At 39.1% G+C, this 25111-nt stretch overlaps 2 protein-coding genes across 2 annotated transcripts; one reads left to right on the top strand and one right to left on the bottom strand.

The window, feature by feature from the left end:
* The first annotated feature begins 9643 nt into the window (after window positions 1–9643).
* On the top strand, window positions 9644–14615 carry LOC104427811 (peptidyl-prolyl cis-trans isomerase FKBP53). The gene is given in 12 exon segments (XM_018868180.2): window positions 9644–9798; window positions 10175–10251; window positions 10501–10733; window positions 10827–10975; window positions 11416–11772; window positions 12029–12055; window positions 12058–12220; window positions 12783–13023; window positions 13623–13710; window positions 13798–13839; window positions 13935–13983; window positions 14300–14615. Coding segments are annotated over 12 exon segments (1521 nt in total). The 5' UTR covers window positions 9644–9785; the 3' UTR covers window positions 14382–14615.
* A 117-nt stretch (window positions 14616–14732) lies between these two features.
* Window positions 14733–17028, bottom strand: LOC104427823 (hyoscyamine 6-dioxygenase). The gene is made up of 4 exons (XM_010040851.2): window positions 16755–17028; window positions 16183–16430; window positions 15412–15733; window positions 14733–15308 (listed from the first exon to the last, which is right to left on the bottom strand). The coding sequence occupies exons 1-4, from the start codon at window positions 16944–16946 to the stop codon at window positions 15066–15068; spliced, it is 1005 nt and encodes a 334-aa protein (XP_010039153.2). The 5' UTR covers window positions 16947–17028; the 3' UTR covers window positions 14733–15065.
* Between the last annotated feature and the right edge of the window lie 8083 nt (window positions 17029–25111).

Below are 25111 nucleotides of genomic sequence, written 5' to 3'. Positions count from 1 at the left end.
TATAAATAGGAGGAGCCTCTTCTCATTTCCTCACCTTGCTCCCATTTCCTCCTCCTTCCTCCTCCTTAGTCGCCTTCACCTCCTCACGCCCTCTTTCTCTCTTTCAGCCTCCAAGTAAAGTCGTCCATCTTGTGTAGCTCGTGCTTTAGCTTGAGGTTCACCTAGGTAACTGTAGTTTCTCCTTCTTTTAGTAATATCCGAAACATCTTCGACCTTAGGAAATCCTCTTGCGAGCAAGCCGAGGGTAGGTCGATTGATTCTTGGATGATTGATGTATTATATGACTTGTTCATATACTTAAATTTCTTGTCTGATTAGAACGAAGTCATGGTTCATAGCTTTTGTTTGGTACAAGTCGAGGTTTGCCCATAGCCATAAGATGTGATTTGGTATTGAGGCCTACCGAATTCATGTCTTGGATTGGTGCAGGGTCCCTTTATACTTGTTACTCAAGCGGAGCCTTGGACTTAGGCTCGTTCGTGATGTTGTTGATGAAGAAATTCATGCTCTCATGGCATGTGCATTGTGTTCATGCATAAAATGCATAGTTCATGGCAATGCATAAGATTTGAATACACCCTTAAAAAGGGATTAGTGCTCAAGCAAAGATAAGAAAAGATAAGAATGAGGTTTGAGTCCCTAAATTCCTAACAAGAACTACGTTTGAGTCCTAGAAGCTAGCATAAGACTTGAGTTCGAGTCCCAAGCATATTAATTGGGTCTGAGTTCCAGAAGTTAGCAAAAGCCAGAAGCTCGATTAAAAAGTCCGAATTGAATTGGGTTCGAGTCTCAAGATGGCTCCAGGAAAACTTGGGCTTGAGTCTCGAGCACAAGAGAAAAGTTTAATAAGCATGGCATGCATAAGTAAGAAAGAAAAGCTAGAAATGCATAAGCTTATGGCATGCATCATGCTCATGAATCATTGCAAGTATCGCCATTCATATGTGCCAGACGTATGAGTGCATCTTTGATACTATTGGCCTTCGACACAATTTGCATGAGACGTTTGACTAGTGTTGATGAATCGATGTTCTTCTCGAAGGTCAGAGGCTATACTTTTTGAGTATTCCAAGTACTCACCCCTGTTCTTTTATAGGTACTTAGAATTATGGCTACCATGCATTTTGGTTGCCCTATAAAGATATATACCACTACGACAGACGTGGTAGATGTAGAAACTGATGTTACTTATTGTAAAGTATCTTCCGTTGTATAGATAGAAAAGGGCTTAGGTGAGCTTGTCTTGATGCACTTTGAAGCCAGGTATAGGAGGTACGAGGACATATGGATAGGACCTCTCCGCGGGTTTGACAATCCAAACCTGAATCTCAGTGATATGGATGAATTGTTCAAGGATTCAGACTAAGATAGGTGCGCCGGCCCTATGTAATAGGAGAAGGGTTCTCGATTTTAGTTAGTACTCGTCGTAGCGAAGATAGGGATACCCCAAGCCTCTTTTGTGTATGTGAAATAGGCTTATAATCATCACTACTCATGTAATATACAAAGTATTTTAGTGATGTTTGTATCTCATGCTCCCTTGTTATTTGTGTCGAAGATTGTATGTTCATGTTTTCCGCATGCGTAATAATAAGAGATAAATGAATTCGGGACGGCAACAAAGCCTGGGGATGTTGCAAAATAACCCGTAGCTTGACCTCCGAGTAAAGGGGGGTGTGACATTACAAGTCTATCATCACGTTCCCAAGCCGTTGGGGCACAAAGTATACACGACTTTCTTCTCTAAATCATGCTGGGTCATTGTAACCGATGGGTCCAATGCCTTTTTCTTCTCTGAGGTTTCCTGAATCCACCATTTCACTTTCGTTCTCTCTTGGATCGCCTCTGAAATTCTTCCCCCGCCACATTTCCGTAATGACCTAAGCTGTCCGAGGAGGGGGATCCTGATGAGTAGCTTTCTTCTACTAGTTCTCATTAGAGGCAATTCTTGTCCCAAAGGGGCCTCATTGATCTGGAGCATGGGGGCTTTTATCATTCCTGTGAGACGACACCCAATTAGCAGTATCCACACCTTCTCCTTATTTGTACCGCAGCTTTGCGCCGCTTCCCGTATATGGCACCAAACTGATGTTGCTAAATCTTCCCGAATGGAGAGAATGGCCCTCCTTAGGTTCGGCAAAGGAGATCCGAACTTCTAGAGTGGGCATTCATTTTCTTGTTCAATCTGATCCTGCAATACACGGACAAGAAAGCCCTTGAGTGTGGTGGTTTTGGGAACCTTCTCTAGGACCTTAGAACGCTCGAGTTGTAATGTGATTGTAGGTGAGAAACCGACTGAATTTTGGCTCAATAAATGAAAATTTTCCCTTACTTAGCAAGAATAATGTATGCCTTTTACGTTGTTTCTCTGTGGGGTGCTCAAGTGTCGTCCTTTGATATTTCTGGCAACATGGGCTGAGTTGCCCTGATCGTGGGTGCTCATATGTTTCAGAAGTGATCCGACACTTCCATGGGCCACGCTCGGCAGGGATGGACGCTGGATCCGTTTCTAGGCTACAGGTTGAAGCTGGATTTCTTGGGTTTGGACATTCAAAAGTTGAAACCATGGATCTTATTATTGATTTTGTGTTATGTACCTATACGTGATTCTGAATCCGGCCCATTATATGGTGTTTTATAATGCATGTAAATTTTGTATCATATGGCCACATTATAATAAAAAACGAAATTAAGATCTTCCATTACATATAAATGTAAAGTGAAAAGAATTCAAATAAATACTTGAAATGTCATCATTTTCTTAAAGAATGGCCTAAAATTGACTTTAAATCAAATAAAGACTTGAAGAGGCCATGTTAATCTCAAATAAGGACCTGAAGTAACTATAACAGTTTCAAAGGCAGAAGAACAGTCCAAGTGCCATAACTTCAAAAATGTACACCTTAGTGCCAATTTCGAAGTTAAATGGAACACTTAGGTGCTATTCGACGAAAATCCGACCAAATGGCTGACGTGGCAATTTTCCGGCAAGTTTGGTCCAAAACGGCCTCGTTTTGCACACTGACGTGACGAAAAAATGAATGAAAACGACGCCGTTTCGTGTTTGACGTGTAAATAATAAAATAAAAATTAATTAAATTAAATTTAAAGTTAATTTTATTTAAAATATTCTAAAAAATTAAAAACTATTTTTTTTTTTTAAATGAGGAGGCCGAAGGGGGGCCGAGGGCCGAGCCCTCGCCACGGTGCCCCCACCGTTGCCGGGAAAGGCCAACAACCGGGGGGGAAGGGTCGGTCGGGGTCGCCGGCCCCCACCGACCGGCGGCAAGGGCCGCGAGCCCTTGCCGGATCTAGGGTGAGGGTCGCGACCCTCGCCCAAATCCAGCGAAGGCCGCGGGCCTCGCTACCTCCCCACCGCCGCCAGGAAGGGTCAAGGACGGAGGGGGGAGGGTCGGCCGGGGTCGCTGACCCTCGGCCGACTGGCGAAGAGGGCCGCGAGCCCTGCCGGATCGCAGCGAGGGCCCACGAGCCCTCGCCCTTAACCGAGGCGAGGGTCGCGGCCCTTGCCTAGATCTAGCAAGGGCTGCGGGCCCTCGCTGCCCCCCGCCGCTGCCAGGAAAGGCCTGGCGACAAAGGGGGGGAGGGTTGTGAGAGTGCTAGTATGAACAAAATAAAGGAGTTAAGGAAGAGAATAAGAACACGAGATTTATAGTGGTTCGGCTTAATCCAAGCCTACGTCCACTCTCCCACGATAACAGCCTTCTTGGCTGGATTCCACTATGCAATCAACAAGAGATTACAACTCCGAGTGCAAACACTTAGTAGTAGATCACACTATCTCACTAAGTCACTCTCTTGGTATTTCTCTCACGATTACAAACGTTTAAGCTCTCAAGAGACAAGTATATGATCTAAAGTCGCTTAGACTTTGGAATTATAAATTCTACGCTCCGTCTCTTACTTGCTCATCGGTCCATGATCTTCTTAAATACTCCTCCACTTCCAAACTACCGTTGGACAGCATCCCGGAGAATCGTCTTCCAATATACCCATTGGACAGCTCGTATCTTAGAAGATTTGGTAGCCGTTGAGTGACAAAGGTAAAATCCCAAATTGATTCCGATCGCCCATACAAACGAAATCTTGGTTTCCATAAGTAAAGCTTCTTCGTATAGAAAGATCTTGTCTTCAATCAAATCAATCTTGATGTGGAATCCAAACCAGATCACTAGCCGTTGTATGATTGGGCTTGAGTTACGATTCATCGAATCTGGATGTAAAGTCTGAGTCTTGAGACTTTACGATATGAGTCTTGAGACTTTACAATATGAGTCTTGAGACTTTACAACCTGGGTCTTTAGACTTTACAATCTGAGTCTGTAGACTTTACAATCTGAGTCTACCCAGTTCGGCCTTCAAAGATAGAGTCTCGTCTTCGACTTTGAGTCTTGAGTCGACGGTCTTCAGACTTTGAGTCTCGAGTCGGCGATCTTCGGACTTTGATAATATCCTCTACATGTTCTATTATCTGCATGGTCTATTACTCAACCATCAAACATGTTAGTAGCCTTTGATTTATTTTGTCATCTTCAAAACATCATAAGGGATTTCCTAACAATCTCCCCCTTTTTGATGATGACAAAACAATCTCTGAATATGCAGATTTAAAAATTTAAATCAAAGGATATCAGAAGATAGAAAATAATTGCAGCTCAATATTATGCAATAAATAATATCAACCAATTAGCACATATGCATATTCATATCTTCTCCCCCTTTTTGTCATAATCAAAAAGCGATAATAATGGATTCACGTAGAGAATGATAACAAGTATCTTGCATGAATCACAATTTCCAAAAATCAGCTTTTATCGAATATTAAAGATATGCAATATAGCTCACTTCAATCATATCAGTAAATATCCAATAAAAATCACGGATGCATCATAAAATTCACGTACCATTTTTGTCATAATAATATGATAATATCAATATGAGATTTGTTAATGACAAAAGGTAATAAGAGATGCACTAACCGGATTTTATAGAATAAATTCTGACACAATTACCTTTCCTTCCATCCATAATAAGATCACGATCAATCAAAAAGATTTTTCCATAATTGATCAAAGCTCCCCCTCAATTTGTTGCCTTTTTGAGATGATCACGCTTCTTTTCCTTTCTTTTGGATTCGATTTCTCCCCCTTGATTTCCTCATCGAATCCGAGTCCAGTTCCCGAATCGACTCGATTCGAGTCTATGTCCGAGTGAGACTCAGATTCTCGAATGTTCCATCAAGCATAAATTTTCTTGCTCATCATCTTCTTCTTTTTTGTTCTTTTCTGGCCATTCTGCTTGTATTTTCTTCCATCGAAATATGGTGGCCTTGTGTTGCTTTGCCCTTCCATAAGACTCAGGTGCCAACATACTAGCCATAAAGAATCTTTAGCTCAAAAGTAAAAACACTTTTATAAACCGAGCACTTGGCTCGATACCAATTGAGAGTGCTAGTATGAACAAAATAAAGGAGTTAAGGAAGAGAATAAGAACACGAGATTTATAGTGGTTCGGCTTAATCCAAGCCTACGTCCACTCTCCCACGATAACAGCCTTCTTGGCTGGATTCCACTATGCAATCAACAAGAGATTACAACTCCGAGTGCAAACACTTAGTAGTAGATCACACTATCTCACTAAGTCACTCTCTTGGTATTTCTCTCACGATTACAAACGTTTAAGCTCTCAAGAGACAAGTATATGATCTAAAGTCGCTTAGACTTTGGAATTATAAATTCTACGCTCCGTCTCTTACTTGCTCATCGGTCCATGATCTTCTTAAATACTCCTCCACTTCCAAACTACCGTTGGACAGCATCCCGGAGAATCGTCTTCCAATATACCCATTGGACAGCTCGTATCTTAGAAGATTTGGTAGCCGTTGAGTGACAAAGGTAAAATCCCAAATTGATTCCGATCGCCCATACAAACGAAATCTTGGTTTCCATAAGTAAAGCTTCTTCGTATAGAAAGATCTTGTCTTCAATCAAATCAATCTTGATGTGGAATCCAAACCAGATCACTAGCCGTTGTATGATTGGGCTTGAGTTACGATTCATCGAATCTGGATGTAAAGTCCGAGTCTTGAGACTTTACGATATGAGTCTTGAGACTTTACAATATGAGTCTTGAGACTTTACAACCCGGGTCTTTAGACTTTACAATCCGAGTCAGACTTTACAACCGAGTCCGTACCCAGGTTCGGCTTCAAGATAGAGTCTCTGTCTTCGGAGGACTTTGAGTCTTGAGTCTCGACGGTCTTCGGACTTTGAGTCTCGAGTCTGGCGAGTCTTCGGACTTTGATAATATCCTCTACATGTTCTATTATCTGCATGGTCTATTACTCAACCATCAAACATGTTAGTAGCCTTTGATTTATTTTGTCATCTTCAAAACATCATAAGGGATTTCCCTAACAGGTTGGGGTCGCCGGCCCTCGGCTGACCGACGACGACGGCCGCGAGCCCTCACCCCAAATTTGGGCAAGGGCTCGCGGGCCCTCGCCGCGATCCGGCGATGGCGAGGAGGTGGCGGCGGCGAGGGCTTAGCCTTCACCGCCCCCTTCAACCTCCTTTTTTTTTTTAAAATTTTTTTTTTTTAGAAAATTTTAAATAAAATTAAGTTTAAATTAAATTTAATTAATTTTTTATATTATTATTTACACGCTTAAGACATGAAAGGACATTATTTTTGCATTTTCTCGCCACATCAACGTGCAAAATGACGCTGTTTTGGACCAAACTCGCTGGAAAATTGCCACGTCAGCCTTTTGACCGGATTTTCGCCGGAGTGGCACCTAATTGTTCTATTTAATTTCGAAACTGGCACTTAAGTGTACATTTTCGAAGTTATGGCACTTAAGTGTCCCCCCATGCTAAGTTATGATACTCCAGGTGTCCCAAACTCTAGTTTCAAATAAGGGCTTGACCTTATTAGTCGCCGGCTAGCTAAATATTTCAGCTGATCGATAGCATTTCATCAAAAGACAATTTTATTTTTTTCTTTTATCTCTTTTTCTTTTCTTTCAAGCAAGCACTAGCAAGGGCTGTGACTCTCAAAGATCTAGGCGAGGGCCAGCCTCTCCCATGGCTAGTGAGGGTGGCCTCACCAAATCAGGTGAGGACGACCCTTGCCTAGCCCTCTTCAGGCATCGCCGACTACTAACCACCAATGAAGAGAAAAGGGATAACCAAGAAAAGAAAGAAAAAACTTTTAAAAGGTAAATGACGAAAATGCCCTAATTAATTGGAAAGTCAAGTCCTTCTTTGAAAATGACATAGTCACTTCAAGTCATTATTTAAAATAATATCCACTTCTAACTCTTATTCGAAATAATGTCCACTCTAGCCTTTTATTGAGAAAATGAGAACAATTCAAGCAATACTTCCAAAAATGTCAAACCGGTACACTTGTCCCACATTTACTCCAAACAATCTTTTTTTTTTTTTTTTGGTAAAGAACTCTAAACAATCTTTGTATCATTGAAAATCTCAAAATTGATATATTTGTGATACATTTATCCTAGGTTTATTTTCGTGTTATGAAAAATCTCAAAGTTTTGGATAAAAGTGATTTTAGTGTACCATTTTGAAACGCGTCTATTTGCATTTTTGTTCCAATTCTGTTTTTTTTTTTTGTTCTTGGGAACAAATTTTTCTTGTTTCTATTTCTGAAACACTTTCGAGAAACAATTTTTCTCTCTCCTATTTTTTTTCTTCTCTTTCTTTTCTTCTTCTTTTTTCTTTGGCCGGTCGCCAGCCTCGACCATAGCCGACAATCAGCCGTCGAGGGTCGGCGACCTCGCTGGAGTGTCACCGGCCCCTAGCGAGGCCTACCTCGCACCAGCTGGTGAGGCCAAGCTCGCCCAGCCATCGGCAAGGCTTGACCTCGCCGGGCCACCGCTAGGTCGAGCTTGCCCAACCATGACGAGCCTCGCTGTGGCTGGGCGAGGCTGCTGGCCCTCGTCGGCCGGTCGCCGGCCATGGCCGAAAGGAAGAAAAAGAAAAACGAAAAACGAAAAAATAAAGAAAGGAAAAAATAAAAATATTAAAAAATTAAAAGAAATAGAAAAATTGCACAAGTTTACCAAACGTGTTTATATTTACCAAACGTGTTTATGTTCTTTTTCCATTCCAGGAACAAATCTACCAAACACATTCTTCTGTTCAAAAATTATTCCCCGGAATAGAAACAGTTTTTTCTATTTCTATTTCCTAGAACAGTTTTTTCTATTTCTATTTCCTAGAACAGTTTTTTAACAGAAACGTTACTAAACGCACCCTAAATATGCGTTGAGAATACTAGTTTGAGTTTCTTTTAGCATGGATGTTAATTTGGGTAAAATATAGCACGGGCGTATTAGTTTCAAGTTTTTTATGACACGAAAAATGTTAAGATAAATGTGGCATAAGTGCACCAATTTAAAATATTTAATGGTGTTAGTCCAAAAACAACGTATTACTTTATTGTCTCATGCATGGTTTTCATAATATATACTAGAAATCGAGAAAGTTTTTGCCATAAATCATGATTTTACTAAAAATTTCATATTTTTTTTTGGTAAAACTAAAAAAAAAAATCTCATATTTTATGATATTCTTAAATCTAAATTTGTTTAAGGTCATAATATATTCTTTTTTCTTATAGCTTTAAGACTTCGTTTATTTTCATGACAACAAATTCTTAAATGGGGTTCTTATTTTAAGCAATATAATTTTTAGATGGTTACAAAGGGATTGATACATACTAAATGTGTTCATCAATGTTTTGCCTGTTGGCAAATCGTCATGCTTGGTAGACTTGCTCATCCTTAATAATTTTACAATTTTTCGGAAGTTTGAACTACCTTTCACTCTTCTCCTTCCCGATTTCTGTCAATCTTACGCCGATTATTCGTCCGCATTATGGGCTTCGTGTAATTGTTCTCCGTCTGTTTCACAGTTTTGACTGACAACACGAGTCAACAATTGGATAACTCACAAATGGCTTGTCTACACAGAAAAAAAATGACGTGGCTTTAACACCTAACATGAAAGACCGAATTTTTTTTTTTAATTTTTTAAAAAATGACAAGTAAATTCTCTTTTTATAATCATTCAAAACATAAAATATTTCTCTTCATTTTCAAATTGCTGGAGAGAAAACAGTTTTTTTTCCCTAAAATCTTGGGTCGAAAGTAAAAATATGATATTCATTTATTTCGTAGATAATGAATTACTTAACAAATATTTTTCTAAAAATAATTATTTATGTTACTTAAATAATTAACCGATGAAAGATATTTTTATTATAAATAATAATTTATGTCTAAATATTTTCATTGATGATAAAAATACTTTTCGTTCGGTCATTTTTTATAAGCACTGTAAATAATATTTTTAGAAAGACATTTTCTTATGATATTTATATTCTGTATAACAAACATTTCATTATTGAGAACTATTTCAAATTTGAAAAACGTTTTTTTATGGCGCGTGAATTAATAAAAAAGATATACTTACTTTTCACCAATAATAATAATAATAATAATAATAATAATAATAATAATAATAATAAATAAATAATAAAGATTTATTAGCGATACAAGTTTCGGTAAACAAATCAAAAAGTCCTATTGTGCCAGAATTCCGTTTAGGACCTCTGAAAGCTCCAGATCATGAGAGGAAGCTTAAATAGCCCAAAGAGGGACCGGTAGGGTTTTTAAAAACCGCAAGAGGCTTAAACCCTGGAGACGCTGAGAGAGCCGACCCAATTTCATTCGAGAATCAATGGGTTTCTGGGGTAAGCGTCTCTTCTTTCATCTATATGATGTCATTTCGATGACTCCGGAGTTCTTGATACTAACCCAGAAGACGTTCTTGGGTTCCTTTTTGTTCTTATCAAGTTAGCTTCTTTGTTCGAGATTTTCACTTGCTGGTTTGCGTTTGAGAGCAGGAGTTCTATGGATTTGAAATTGGAATTGTTGAATTAGGACTTAAATATCACCGCTATTTGGTCTTGAATCATGAACAAGACTGATAATTTTCTGGGTCACTAATGATTTCTCTCATGCATTTCATGGTGGAGAAAGCTTAGTAGGATTTTACACATTTTGCCCCCCACTTTCATGCCGCTCTGTTTTGCACTTTTCTTACATCAGTATCACGTTTCTCTGCAGGGATTGAAGTGAAACCAGGAAAGAAAGTGAACCCTTTTCACGAGGATAATCTACAGGGAAGGCTTCACGTAACGCAGGTTATTCTTCTTCTTGTCATTGCTCTTTCTCTTGCTTATTCAAGCATTGTGATGTTAATTGAAAGGGAACGAGAGGCTTTACTGTTAAAATGAAATGGAAGCTATAGTATAATGTGCCCTTTAGATCCACACAGATTTTTATCAATGAATTCAGGCAGAATTGAATTTTTCCGTGCATAACCTTTGTTTTTCTTTAAAGAACTTTGATCACTGTTCTTAATGGATGTGTACTTCTTGTGTGAATTGTAGGCGACATTGGGACTTGGCTCATCTGCTGAGAAGAGCGTATTGCAATGTTTCAGGGAAGATAAGCCTCCTATATTTTTATGTACCCTGTTGCCTAATAAGATTGAGTCATGTTCCTTGGATCTTGAATTTGATGATGAAGATTCAGCGTCCTTCTCTGTGATGGGCCCAAAAAGCATCCATCTTTCTGGTTACCTGCTGGCGGATGATGAGGATGTCGGAGATGAATACGGACTGTATCCTTTCGAGTGCCTCATGGACTTGTGAATTTATAATTCTGTACATGATGATGCAACTCTGTTTGAGTTCTTCTTGACTAAAATTTAAAGTGATTCTTTTGGAGAGGATGGTCTGGAGATAGGGTCCGAGGAGTCATCTGAGGAGTTTGATAGTGAGGATGAATATGAGGATGACTACACTGATACAAGTGACAATGAGATGTTTGCGCCCTCTTCTCCTCGGGTTCGCAACAGTGGAGGTGACTTTCTGTAATTTGATTTTACATCTACCTAAGCATTTCATTACTCCTTTTTTTTTTCCCTTTTGCATGCTTCTGGTAAACCCGGAGGAAGTTAATGTGCATTGGCATGTGCTAGTTGAGTTATTTTCTATATTCAGAAACTCAGTATGCATGCATGAATGTTCTGGTTTATACCTGCGCTTTGCTGTGTACTATGGCTATAGATGTATATTAAGTGTTGCGTTGGTCTATCAATTGATGCAGAAGGCCTTTTTATGCCCTTTCAAACATTCAATTGTCTTGTGATAGAAGGGAATCTTCTGTTTGTTGATTCCTCCTGTCACATCCGTGCTTTGTTGTCTGTTTTATTATTTTATGGGATGGTGTCTTTCTGCTGTTAACTCTGGTTGAGAGTCCGATGCTCTAAAATTATTTTCTTTTACTACTTATATGTGAAGATAATATTCCTGCAGTGGTGATTGAGGAGATAACAGAAGATGATAAACCTACCAATGGGAATCCTTTGTCCAAGAAACAAAAGAAGAATAGACCAAGTGATTCGAAAGAAGATTCTCAGTCTCAACGTCAAATTGTTGTCAGGAATACCAGTAGTATTGCGCCTGTGGAAAGTGAGGATGAAGATGGCTTTCCATTATCTATTTCAAATGGAGCCAATGCCGATTTCCTGAAGACTGGAGCAGTTACAAAACCAAAAAAGGAGACAACTGGGGAATCAGAAAAGAAAGTTGATGATGTTCAGGTTGACAACCAAAAGAGAGAGGCAGAATGTGTTGAGCAAATAGTCAACCAGATGGGTAAAGTATTTGGTCATTATTGTTTTTGACTGGGAACAATGGTGCTAACCCGATTCTTGTTAGTGGAACATGTTGACTTTACCTTTCTTAGGTTCATTATTGGACATGATTGGAATATGTTCATCATGTGTCAGCAATAATTATCTTATCAGCAATTATTCAGAAGATGGAGTGACTGAACTAGATGGGACTTGTGCTAACATTTAACTTCTTGTCGTTCTTTTAAATTATCTAAGTTTGTATACTTCATTGGCAGGAAAAGGAAGAGAAAGAAACAGAAAAAACAGAAAGAAATGGATAAAGAAGGGAAAGTTGATATCGATGCTGATGACAGCAACATTGCTTCATCATCTAAAAACCGAAGCAAATCTCATGAGGTGAAGAATGAGGATATGGGTCAGGCTATGCGTGAGGGAAACCAGCTTGATGATGAACCTTTGAGTAGCCAGTGGGTTTTCTTGACTGGACCTTCTCTTTTAAAATATTAGTTCCTTTTCATTCAGCATATTGATCCAAGTTCAATAGCTAATAGGGTGAATATATGCTTAAATTTAAAAGATTGAGTCATTATTAGGAAAGGAAAAAAAAAGTTGCAAGATTGATTTTTTTGTAATGAATGCTATAGTATCTGGTAGTTTGATTCCAAACATCTGGTTATATGCCGAGGTTTGGGGAACGGGAAGAATATAGTGCCTGTAAGGTGGGTTGTTTCAATTGACACTACAGTGATAATTTGGTGTTTTGTTTTGTGTCTATAGCTCTCAAAAGGGTAGTTAATTGGGTATGCTAGGGACCTTGTTGGACCTGAATTTGTTATCTTGACTTGAAAAAAAGAAAAGAAAAGGCCCTTGTTACTCACATTGGGTTGCCCATCAAATGAGCAAGGATTTTACTAATCTGAGTGTATCTAAGAATTCCAATGTCTTATATCTAGGAAATAGAAAAATTAAAATGAACCTATTATTTAATCTATCTGTGTAATCTTGGTCTAAAATGTACATTATACCCAGTGAAAATCAACCAGAGAAGAAAAAGAAGAAAAAGAAAAAGAAGTCCCAGGAGCCTGCAGGAGCAACAAACGGGGATCAACCCATGACAGATGTGAAAGACAGGAGCGCATCTGAGGTTGAGCCCAAAGAACAACAAGGTGATGCTAAGCCCTCGCAAATCAGGACTTTTCCGAATGGCTTAGTCATTGAGGAGCTAGCAATGGGCAAACCAGATGGCAGAAGAGCTGCTCCTGGAAAACAGGTTTCGTCTTCGCTTCTATCAAGGAAATTTCTTGGAACCGGATAAGATGCTAACTATTTCTGTCCTTTTAATTCTTTTCTCCTTCCTGGCTTTGATTCTGTGGTAAAAGCAATAGAACTTGGCTGGCATATTTTGAAGTTCTCTTTTTGTAGTTTTGGTTATTGTTTTACTTTTCTTCCATGTCTTCTTCACTCCTTAAAGCATATATTGAAAATGATAAAATAAAATGAGGAGTGATGTTTCATGAATGGACTTCCTGTTATTGTTAATTTAAAGAATAACATTGATGTTCTTTTCATTAAATGGACTTTGAATGCTGCAAGTCCTGTTGATTCACCTAGTTAAGCCTTTTTATGAAGTGTTCAAATTAACCTTAGCCTCTTTTTAAAACTTGCTTTTTATCTTGATCTGTTGGAGATTTTAGTTTTATTTTGGTAACAACTGTGTAATGCTCTGCAACCCCTGTCAATTCACCTGGTTTATATTCCTTACAAATGTTCAATTCAACCTAAACATTCAATTTAGATTTGCTTTTTTCTCTTGATTTTGTGGAAAGTTTAGTTTTGTTTCAGTAATGAGTATGTGTTGTTTGGTTTCAGGTTAGTGTGCACTACATTGGCAAACTGAAAAAGAATGGCAAGATATTTGATTCCAATGTAGGAAGAGCACCATTTAAATTCCGATTGGGTAATAGTCGCGGTACATGAACTGTTGATATCTGGAACTTAATCTTTGCCAATCATTTGTTTTAAATGCATTCTGTCGACCGTGCAGGTATTGGACAAGTGATAAAGGGATGGGATGTAGGGGTTAATGGTAAGTGAGAGGCTAGCATTTTCAAAATAATCTCAAGCATATTTTCTTTATTTGTCTTTTTCTTTTTGTAATTTGTTTCCTTGTGCAACTTTTAGGAATGCGCATTGGAGATAAAAGAAGGCTCACTATTCCACCTGCAATGGGGTATGCAAATTGCATTTTTTCTACTGTTTACTCGATGTGTTTTCTATGACTGATATGTTGCATTATTTCCTTTTCTCTTTCCTTTTCTTCCCACTGTTCTTGATTTGTTGCATTTTCTCAGCCTAGCTTGTGGTAAATTCTGGCAACTCTAGAATGGATGCTAAGCATGCTAATTACTATAGTGTATTTATCCGACTTTAAGTGCTCAATGCTTAAAGTAACTTTTCTATACAATGTAAATAAGGTAGAATGCTACACATTCTTCACCTCCTCTTAATAATCACCTTGTTGATCCTCGTCCAACTCTGTAATGCAGTTATGGTGCTCAAGGCGCTGGTGGGAAGATACCGCCGAACTCATGGCTTGTGTTTGATGTTGAGCTGGTTGACGTTCGCTGATTACAATCAGTTTTGTTGGTGGGCCTTGGTGAATTGTGTTTAGCTGCATATGCAGCCAAAGTTTTGTTGTGCTTTTACCTGTGAAAGACAAGATTGCTTTGTTTCTATAGATGCTGAATTGGTCACAATCGATGCAAGTGTTAATATCTAGGAGCTATCCTAATCTGATATCTCCTAGTCTTACCATTGAAATGTTGAATTACCCGTGGTAAATTTATCATTCTTTTTTTTTCATTTCAACCGTAGCTGCTTAAGTGGCGCAGTATCCTCTTGTTCATTCTCAGTATGCTGGGCTGTGTAAATTGGCGAAGACAAGGTAGTCACCACAAATCAATGAGAGCAAATAATGGGTGAAGAAAGGGCTTAGAGTCACTTATCTGACCAGTTTTGTGTAGTTCTTTTTTATTTCCACTAGTCAATCTGCTAGTCACTCGCACTTTAGAGGTTAAAAGGGATTGTGGTTCATTGTGGTATAAAATGCGATGGGCCGTACGACAAGGTAAAATTTCATGGTATCTCAATGGGACGAAATTTATTGGTCGCCCAGTTGGATAATCCGTTGCTTTGCTGAGTAGCTTCTTCACACGTAGCGCAGTCACAGCAAAGGATAATCCGACACTGCTAGCATAATGTAGTTCAAATTCTCAGCACGATTCGTACATTTTTTCTTTAAGATGTTTCCTTCTAAAGGGTGTAACGCTTCAGGGGCGGTTTTCCTTCATATGTGTCTACTATGTAAGTAGATAGAAAGTCCTTGTACAAGAAGGATCTATAGAGCGGTGGGTTGTGGTTGTTGATTATCACTTTCGCGGGCTCAACCAGGCAATCACCGGAAGGATGAATGAAGGTGGTGACTGTTGTCCGTGCTGATGTTCTGTTCGTTGTCACTCGGTGCTCTGCACTTCTTAGCTTCCCATTGCTGATAATCTGCAGAAACTGACAAACCTTAAGACAAATTTTGAATCTTTTGAGGGTCTTAAAAAGGTGATCGTATGAATTTAGATCAGGTCAAGAGGGGCGTGAGGTGAACCTGCAAAGCCAGTCCTATGTTGATCACGAAGGCATCGGGAAGAGGCTGAAGGGCAAGCCACTGTCCGTCATTGAGGACTTGAAGCCCATGCACTGGCCCTTGAAGAAGGACGGTAATGAGATTTACATCCCCGTGCCGTGGCAATCCTAGGGTCAAACTTGGATTGGGACAAGGAGGATAGCAGTTGAGAGCCATTAGCTGAACTCGATTCAACTCACCCCGCTCGAAGAATCCCGACTCTTGTCCCAAACCTTCCCCAATCAATTCCAGTAGCAACATGCTCAACTTTCTCACTTCGACTGAGTACTTTCCCAAGAGCTCTCTGCAATGCATAAGCAGATTAAAAGTGAGTGGAAGGTGATCCCGAGAGCCCCTTTGCTTGCATGGGCTTTTAAAATTACTACGGGTCTCTAGTGAAGTTCAACATGTGCAATTCGACAAGTCTGTGATGCCTAATCCTTACTGATACGTGCTGAAATAGCAATTCGTTCATTGTTGGTTCCCTTATTAGGAATTGTGATTTGTTTTATCAAACATGTTGCAATCAAATTGGTTGGAACCAACATGTCCTGTCCTAATGACAGGACGGAGTTGAGTCTAGTAAGGGAAAGAAACTAGGAAAAAGGCATGGACCGCAGATACTAAGTGCTAAATGGATAGTAAGTGCCTCAAGAAGAGTGTTGAGTCGATCTGATGTCGATAAACGCAGCTATTCAGCTGGTCTGGAACGCATGTGTGTCTATAATACATGGAAACTCAAGCAAAAGATACCTATAACGAGCAGGCTTCTCGGGCCAGCATCGAATGTGTTCATCCACAGGATGACAAGGGTGTCGCAGACTGTCTCTCCAGAAGTGCACCTTCTCTTTGTCATAGTCAATGCTCGTGTACAACCTGCAGCTCCTCTTTGGGTCTTCAGAGTAGACGCTCGCCTTGTCCTCAATTGGCAGCTCGAAGAACTCCTCCGCCACCTCCAACACATCAATCATTAGCTTCTTTGAAACCCCATGATTTGTCAACTGCAGTTGACACGAAACGGCATATTTATCTCTCTTTAGCATTTGCAAATCGCATTCAGAGTAAATTCATTATTGCTGATGCGCCATTAGACTATCTATTTCCAAAACCTGATTTTTGGGGCCGCATTGAAAGCACTTGTTACTCTGTTTGACTCTTTTCAAGAAGAAGATTCTTTCCGGCGAGCTAAGATGATTGAATTTATACTACTGCAGTACTGAAAACGTTCCTAGGGAGGCGAAAATGCAGGTATATATGCATGTTGATAATCCTTGATCCTATATACCATAAAAAATACGTAGGGTAGAAGCAATGCTTTGCAAAACCTGAAAGAAGCCAAACTCTTGGCCCGCCTTCAGAACTTGCTGGACATTTTCTGCTCGGTCTTGTCCTAGGTCGATTACTGGAATGACTTCGCAGAGCGCAAATTCTTCCTCCCCAGGTCTGCTTTCTGGAGGCAGAACATAAGAATCCGGCCAGTGTTGCAAGTTGCATCTGCTCGAAATTAGCTTGTCCATCGATGCACAGCTTAGTTCCTTATTGGTAGCCAATCCTGAGTTCTGGGAATGATTTATAGAATAAAACTCAGGCGTTAGTGAGGTGACCATGCCTGAGAAGCATATTCTTTCCTGAGAAATGCAGTCGATGCTTTGGAGTTAAACGACAGACCAACTAACAATCATATCGGTATAAGGTCCACTTCGCAGGTCAAGCGAATCACTCCTGCATTATTCTGTCAGCGTAGTTTGTCTGTCGTAGTCGAGGCATAAAGACACAGGCTTCTCAAGAATATTGGAATATCATAAGCGTACTTTTATATCAACACAATTCACAAATTAAATCGACCCGACTCAATTATTCTAAACTCGATAGCATAACTTGACGGGATACAAAATTTTACATGTAGTTAGACTTAATTATCACAAAGCAATACTAGCCAAACTTGATGTTGAATTGGAGCTTGAGGTTGACTTTTGACTTGTCCGAGTACCGTTTTATAGGTTTAAACCACAAAGAAAAAATCCTCGTATATGCTTCTTCTAGGTTTAAACCACATAAAACATATAAACATCAAGCTTATCAGCCGCTTGAGCCAAATATTTCAATTTTGACAATACTAGCTTAGATACTTGAACAGTTGAACAAAGTGACCAAAGGAAAAAGATCAATGGTAACTTGAACATGGAAAAAGAAGAATATAATAGTGTTTCGCTATCTTTGAATTCAGCAATGCGAGTACATGAGTAACTCAGACTAGGTGGCACTAGACATCATTATGGACTTGGCAACCCGCAGGCTCGCCTAGGCCCGTCCACCAAACTACTAGGCTTGGCTGAGAAAATAAGCGCAATTAGGCGGGCCTAGCTAACTTTGCTGGGCCTTGATATTTTCTAGGCAGAACCTGGGCAATAGTCCTTAGGCTAGAGCTAATTGTGATTATGCCAATTTATGTCAGAAAAAGTCAACCTATTGCATTTATATTAATTTAATCATAAACCAATTAATAATTGTGTCAACTTAGTAAGTTGGCGTTGATATAAGCATTTTTTTAATAGTATTTTAATAATTTTCATTTTTTTCTTCTTCTTTTTTTTAAAATTTTTTTTTCTTTGATTATTTCTTTCTTTTCCTCCTCTTTCTGGTGGCCGGCATAGCCATGGCTAGTGAGGGTGGCCACACCAAGGGTCATTTGGGTGAGGCCAATAGTGGGCATTCTACATTTTTGTTGGTTTCATGTCTGTAAAGGTTTGGAACCAATGAATGAACATTTCGAGCAAAGCTTCGAAGTTCGAATCTCATGCCATTTTCTTCTCTCAACTTCAATGTCATAGACTTGGAAGCATCAAGATTTTCAACCCACTCCTTCTTGTGCGCCAGATATAATGAGGTCACCCTCAAATCTCACAAGGGCCACCCTCACTCAGGCGAGGGTTAGGCAAGGCCAACCCTCACTAGCCACGGGAAAGAGGAGGAAAAAAGAAAAGAAAAAGAAAAAGCAAGGAAAAAAAGAGAGAAAACAAAAAAAATCGAAATTTACTAAATATTATTAAATAATGTACATGTTAACAATATTCGTGCCATATAGGCTAGCCGGCGTCCATGTCAGCAATATCTGACCAAAATTAGTTGAAAAAACTGAATTTAAATAAAAAAATTTAGAACTAATTTGGGATAATTAAAAGGTTTAAGATTAAATTGACACCAATGCATTATATTTAGAGTTTTTATGGCACTTTTTCCCTAATTATAAGGGTTGATATTTCCAAAAGAGCCCATTGAGAAATGGTTTAAATTGTATTAGGTACAAGTAAATTCAACTCTGTTGAAGGAAAAAAATTGTAGTGAATAACATCGATTGTTGTTAGTAATCTAGAAGGATGTGATCCATCAGTGACCCTTTGCGGTTAGTCGAAATTTTTTTTATACAATAGTCACACCATGTGGCTTGTCATATTTGATGTAACAAGCTAACGAACAAGGAAGTGATAGTTAAATTGAACTGTAACAAGCTAACAAAAGGGAAGTGATAATTAAAAGGTTTAAGATTAAATTGACATCAACATAAAGGGTTGATTAGATTTGGCACAGTTAGTCAATTACCTTAAATTAAGAGAAATTAACAACCCTTACTCCTCCCTTCTACCTCCGCCTCCATCTATATTGTGCTCAACTTGGCCTCCATACAAATCACCATTGGTGCTTAGGATGCGTTTAGTTTAGCTTTCTTAAGGGGCTTTCAGTCTTCAAAGCTCCTTAGGGAAATGGTGAGGTGTTTGAAAAGTATTTTGAAGTAGTTTCCGATCAAATGTTGGCCTTGAGAATACTAGAAACTCAAAGCTACTCCTACCCAACATTTTGAAGTAATAATTGCGGAATGCTGAAACTAGAATTAATCCTTGTCTTCGTCCACCTGTTCCACCCCCCTCCCCCCTAAAGGGCACAAGTCCCTGTCCATCAAACAACTTGCAAGTCTAGTATGTTTGGTGAAGTATGGTTTCGAACCAATTGAACAATCAAGTCTGACTTTGAAGCATGATATCACTTTATTTAAGGATTTATTTGCCCCCACAATATTACTAATGGTCACTAGTAAATTTCTTCCAATATACAACAAAGTTTCAAATGAGAATACCATATAACAATTCTAGTAATTTAGGAAACAATTAGAAATAATAGCTATATATTCTTTTGAAAGAAAATGAAAAATGGAAGAAGAAGATTCTTTAATTGAATAAGTACATTAAGTAATTTATAGCAAAAGAAAGAAGTTAAATCCAAGTAGACACAACCTTCCGAGGATTAATAAGTTATATCTGAGTAGGTTTGAACTCGAAATGACCTTTGGAAAAAAAAAAATTGAAATTAAATAAATAAATAATAAAAATAACCGTAACTCCTTTTGAATAATCGCACTGTTTCAACAGGATGCAATGGTTAATTTTTTATAAAAATAAATCAGAATTTTCCAATAAATAAAAAATAATTATCATTGGTTAGTGCCAAATCTCTTCTATGTGCGCATTCACATCTTTTTGATATGGGACAAAGCACCTCTTAATTTGTTTTACAAGTAAATGGGTGATTTTTTACAAACAAACTATCAATAATCTCCCACTTTATTTGTAAAACAAAGATATAAAGATAAAATGTTAAAAACATACAACCAAAATTTTCGTGAGATTAATATACATACATAAAGGTCTCTTTTGAGTTAGACATTTACTTAGTGTTGACACCTAAATTTTGGCAACCCGTTTAGTCATTTATTGCATTATAAAAATTAGGGGTTAATTTTATCCCTGAAAAAATATTAATTGCATAACATATAATTTTAATTGCACTTATTCATTTGTTTATCACTTTTGCATTTGATCATCGGCGGATGAGCTTCAATTTTATGAATTGACAATTCGGTATTTTCATAAATGATTCATATTATTCTTCTAATATTCGGTAAGTATATCATATATTCACGTGATTTATACATTAAGTGATATATTTGACTGAATATTGGAAGTTTAAGGATGAAATATCAAGAGGGGATATCGCACGTGGAGCATATCTTGAGTGATATATTCAATGTTTCAAGACAAGAAATATTTCATGGTAGATTTCATATGTGAGCTGGAAAAGAAAAGAAACAGGAAATAAAGAAAAATTGGCTTACAAATGCATGATACGCAAGCGTGAGGAAGGAAAAGGAATTTCAATATATATCATGGATGCTCTCAGACAGAATTTTGTGCGTCCATTGGACCAAAAAAGAAAGGAAATAAATAAATTATAGGCCGGAGATTTCGGTCACGTCCTTGACCTATAAAAGATGGGCGCACTATAGACAAAAGGGAGGATGGCTACAATGCTGAGAGCATAGAGAGACACGTGAGAAGGGACGATTGAGAGAGGGCACGCTCGCGAGAGCTGAACAAGTCACGGTTGAAACCCCTTCACGGCCATGAATTTGTCAAGTTCATGGCCGTGCCTCGACGCCGACCCTGCTGCCAATCGTCCGTTGCATTGACAACGGCTAGCTTTGTCGCGATCCTCTCCGATGATAAAGTAGCAGCGTGCACCCCCTCGTCTGGCGGTGATCAATAGTCACGAAGTTTTGGAGGCCACACCTATCGACACATACGGCCACGCAATTGAGAAGACACGGCTGCAGAAAACATGAGAGAGGGTGAGGAGCATTCAGCCAATCATCACATGTCGAGCCTCTTGTGGTTGCCACCTTGCTGACCTTGCCACTGAGCTTCACATCGGCTGTTGCTGTTCGCCGTCACGAGACGGTAATCCATTGCCGCGCCTACCTCCCGACAACAAGGTGGCCTTGCCGTGATATCTCCAGAAAGCTACGAGATCTACGTCGGCTCGTGGCTTTGTTCCTGTTGAGCCTACGTCATTGTCGCTGCTCCTCGTGTGGCCAGGGCTACCAATTCCACGGCAATCATCAAGGAGTCCAAGTGTTCAATAATTGCTCCAGCAGATCTTCGTGGTCTTTGGTCAACATCTTGCAGTCAAAAAAAGAAGAGTAACAAGCGTCCATAAGCAAAGGGAGAAGAAGACAAAGGAGGAGTCTTTGCTTCGTCCAATAGGAGGGGGGCTTTGTCTCTCTTCCCTGGTCAACACCGAGCACACAATAATCCAGAGAGAGAATAGAGGCTAGAGCGAGGTATTTTCTTCGAGGTCTCGGCTTCACGACTCCTCCCACTGCGACGCTGTGCTCCTGCTAGCTACAGCGCTTCCCGTATTGGACCGAGTGAACGAGCCGCAGTCTTGATCTTCACCACCACCAACCGTGATCTACTCCAGCTACTTGTGAACAGCAGTCCAAGAGTCCCTCAGTTGGCCTTCTCAACATCGACGCCGATCCTTGCCTCGTTTCGCTGAGTTGTTGTTTATTGCTGAACCGTTGCAATTTCAGCGAGTTCATCGGGATTAATATCCTAGACGATTCCTTGTGTTCTCGCTCTCTTTTGCAGGTTTACCGGTGCTTTTGTCCACGATCAGCAACAAAACCGCGGCATCCCACGGATTCAAAAAGGGAACAAAGTTGAGAGAAACCACGGGTCTAAAAGATTGATGAGCTTGAAGAAAGTAATCCGTTCCGGTGGAAAAGGTCACAATTCGGCCAAATAAGGGCAGGCGGTGGATTTGTCTTCTCTTGAATTTTGTCTAGATTTGACAATTTGTGGGTTTTGTGATTTTACTTCATGCAATAAGAAGGATTACTTTTTGGCCAGGAGATCGTGAAGATGTTTACTCACTGACATATTCGACACAAGGACCCAGGAACATGCTTCCTTCGAAATAGTGGATTTTGTCTCCACGTTCAATAACCTAGGCGGAGCTCCTGCACTCGTCCGAAGCCCCGATGCTGCCATTCCCGCTCGTATCCGAACCGAGTTGATTTTACGAACTTTCTATTCTTGCAGGTTCATTGGTCGTGAGCCCGTCACCGTCCATCTTGACGCAAACTGTTGTCCATGAATCCTTCACGCTAGTCCCATTGCGGAAACTAATCATCCGCCCATGGCTGCCCGTCTCCGCATCTAGCCGAACACAACCACGCACCGCCGTCACCCATTGAGCGGATTCCGTTCGGTTCAAATTTGGTAGCATTATTTGCGGAATCAGGTAATTATCTTATCTAAATTTGATTTGGATATTTTATTGCCTAATGCGTGCTTTTTAATATCTTACGTGCATATTTGAATTATGAACGTATTTCCGGTTAGGATTTGTTGCCCAATTCGCAACCGCACATGGATTTTTTATTCCATCTATCAGGCTTTAGATGGAATAATTAACCACGCGGGAGTAAAATTGATATCTTGATCTTTAAGGCTTAAGATCAATTTATCGATTTTATTAGCGAAATAATCGAGTTGGATTAGATATCGTTTTCAAATTCGAGCGATGGATAGTATCTTTGGTGATTGCGAATGATTTGGTGTTTTATCATTTAATTGCTTTATTTATCCCGAAAACACAAAAAGATTGCATATTTCATTTTAAGTTTAGATTGATTTAGATAAACTGCATCTTAGGTTAGAGACTGCTAAGTTAAGATAATATCTTGGTTTAAATTAGGAAATGGCTCAACCTAATTCCTAATATAAATTAAATAGGATCTTAATCTAATTAGGTAATTTTCACATTTCACCAAATTTGGAATTTCATGAAAAATACAAAAAATGTCATATGCACGTCATTAGGATTAGATTCATGAAATGCATGTCATTTAGTGATTGTTGCTAGGTCCATTCAATTAGTAATTGCATGTCATTAGAATTAGGTCATTTAATTAATATTGCATGGCATATTGGACGATTTCCATTAATTAAGTGAAAACAAAAAAGAAATTGTGTGTTAATTAGAAATCATATTTAGGGTCGTCGATGTGAATTCTGATTTAACATTGCAGATGCTTTCGTTGCTTTGAGGTAAGTTCCTGCAATTTATTCATTGCTTTCCTTGGATGTTAAATTGGTGGATTGCACATCCGCATGATCACCTCACATGTCAGGGAAATAAATTTAAAATCAATCCAAATTGCTTGCCAAACATTTTTCAAAATAAAAAGAAAGGTACCGAAAGGGCGTTAGCGAAATCTAGCGTAATCAAGTCCCCGAACTCATAAATCTCTAGTTTGTAGGAGTAAAGTAAAACTCCCGTTACTTTGCTTGGGTTTCTAATCGACCCACCAAAAATAGATTAGTGGCGACTCCTAGATAAAATCCATTTGCATGTTAAAAAAAACTTGAACCTAAAGTCGCGAATTGGTATGGGCTTGGGAGAGCCCGAGTTAAGTCTAGGCTTAACAATCCATTAGCCAAACTCTAGGTGGTTCACACCCGACGAAAAATTGGTCGTGACACTTAGTGTAAGTATCTAAAAACTCTATCAAAGTGACAAGTATTTTGACTTTAAATTTGTACTTTTAAATAATAGAATCGGACATACTGTATATGTACTAACCTCTTGTTTCAACGAGAAGTTTTATATTACTTCGTATTATTATGGCCTTGTATTTAATTTTGTTTCATGAGCTCTCTAGAAAGCAACCCTAACTTTTGTAAGAAACGGCACCACTTTTAAGCTCATATGGATGAAGTATTGTCACGACCCATCTCTCCACCACTCGGCCCTCAAGATAAAGAAGGGGGGAAAGCTAGATTTAGAGATGCTTGACCATCAAAACTCCCTCATGGTTCCCATCCATGGAAGGCGTCATCACCTCATCTTCCAGGAGAACCTCTTGCGAGTTCACTTATCGTAGTCGCAAGTTCTCCCAAGCTCGTACCCCATGTGACAGCAAAAGATGTTGTGATTTGTACCCACATGAATAACACACCTCGAAAGAAAAAGGTCGGGTGTAGATTTTGAATTTCGGAGTACATTACCATGGTAGCCCTCCCACCAATACTCTCTTTCCTAAGGATGGCATCATTTCATCCATTAGGAGCTTTCTAGGTATGCTAAACCATGGTGAGCCTCATCGAAATTCATGCCCCTCATGACCGGTTTATTTATACAATCTAGTTGTTTAAAACAATCTAGAGGTAAGACAAGAGTCACCACACTAAAACCATGGATACTTAAGATTGAGCCCAAAGGGCTAAAATGAGCAAATTGCAATTCGGTGGCCAAAATTGCAAATTAATTGGAATTGCCCTATCCAACTAATTACCCATGTATAAGATTACCTATTGTATTCAAATTGACTTTGAATTAAAGTGCCAAAACTTAGGCAAAAAATGAATTAGGACCTAATATCAAAATGGGACCTAAATTAATGTAATTGGACCATAGTCATAAATGGGTCAGCTCAAATTTCTTCTATTGAAGCTCAATGGTTCAGTTTCCTTACCTTCAAGAAAATGAAGTCCTTCAGATCAGGAAATCCTAACACGAATTCCCCAAAACGACTTCAAATTTTGATTTATCTTAAGAAAATGAGTAGAAAACAATTGTCTATTCGCAAGTCCTGAAAAATCGACTTTGACCCCCTAATTAGGGCTTAAAATGGCAATTTGTCTTTCAACATGGAAATTTGAAAAATTGAACACATGAGCGAATTTAGAATAATCCCTAAACCAAATGTTAAAGAAAGAACTACACATAATTATAACTAAAACAAAAGTAATTTTATTTTTTGTCGATCTAGAACATAAAACCG

The sequence above is a fragment of the Eucalyptus grandis genome, chromosome 2 (assembly GCF_016545825.1).
Source record: "Eucalyptus grandis isolate ANBG69807.140 chromosome 2, ASM1654582v1, whole genome shotgun sequence".
Taxonomy (NCBI): domain Eukaryota; kingdom Viridiplantae; phylum Streptophyta; class Magnoliopsida; order Myrtales; family Myrtaceae; genus Eucalyptus; species Eucalyptus grandis.
Note: the sequence above shows the minus strand (reverse complement) of the source record. Positions and strands in the feature narration are given on the sequence as shown.

Bases quoted from the DNA above. Each gene is read 5' to 3' on its own strand.
- LOC104427823 (XM_010040851.2), bottom strand. From the start codon at position 16,946: ATGGACAAGCTAATTTCGAGCAGATGCAACTTGCAACACTGGCCGGAT. The intron at 16,431-16,754 runs GTTTTGCAAAGC...TGTCAACTGCAG, and splicing joins AAGAGTTTGGCTTCTTTCAG to TTGACAAATCATGGGGTTTC. The intron at 15,309-15,411 runs GTTCACCTCACG...CAGTTTCTGCAG, and splicing joins ACATAGGACTGGCTTTGCAG to ATTATCAGCAATGGGAAGCT.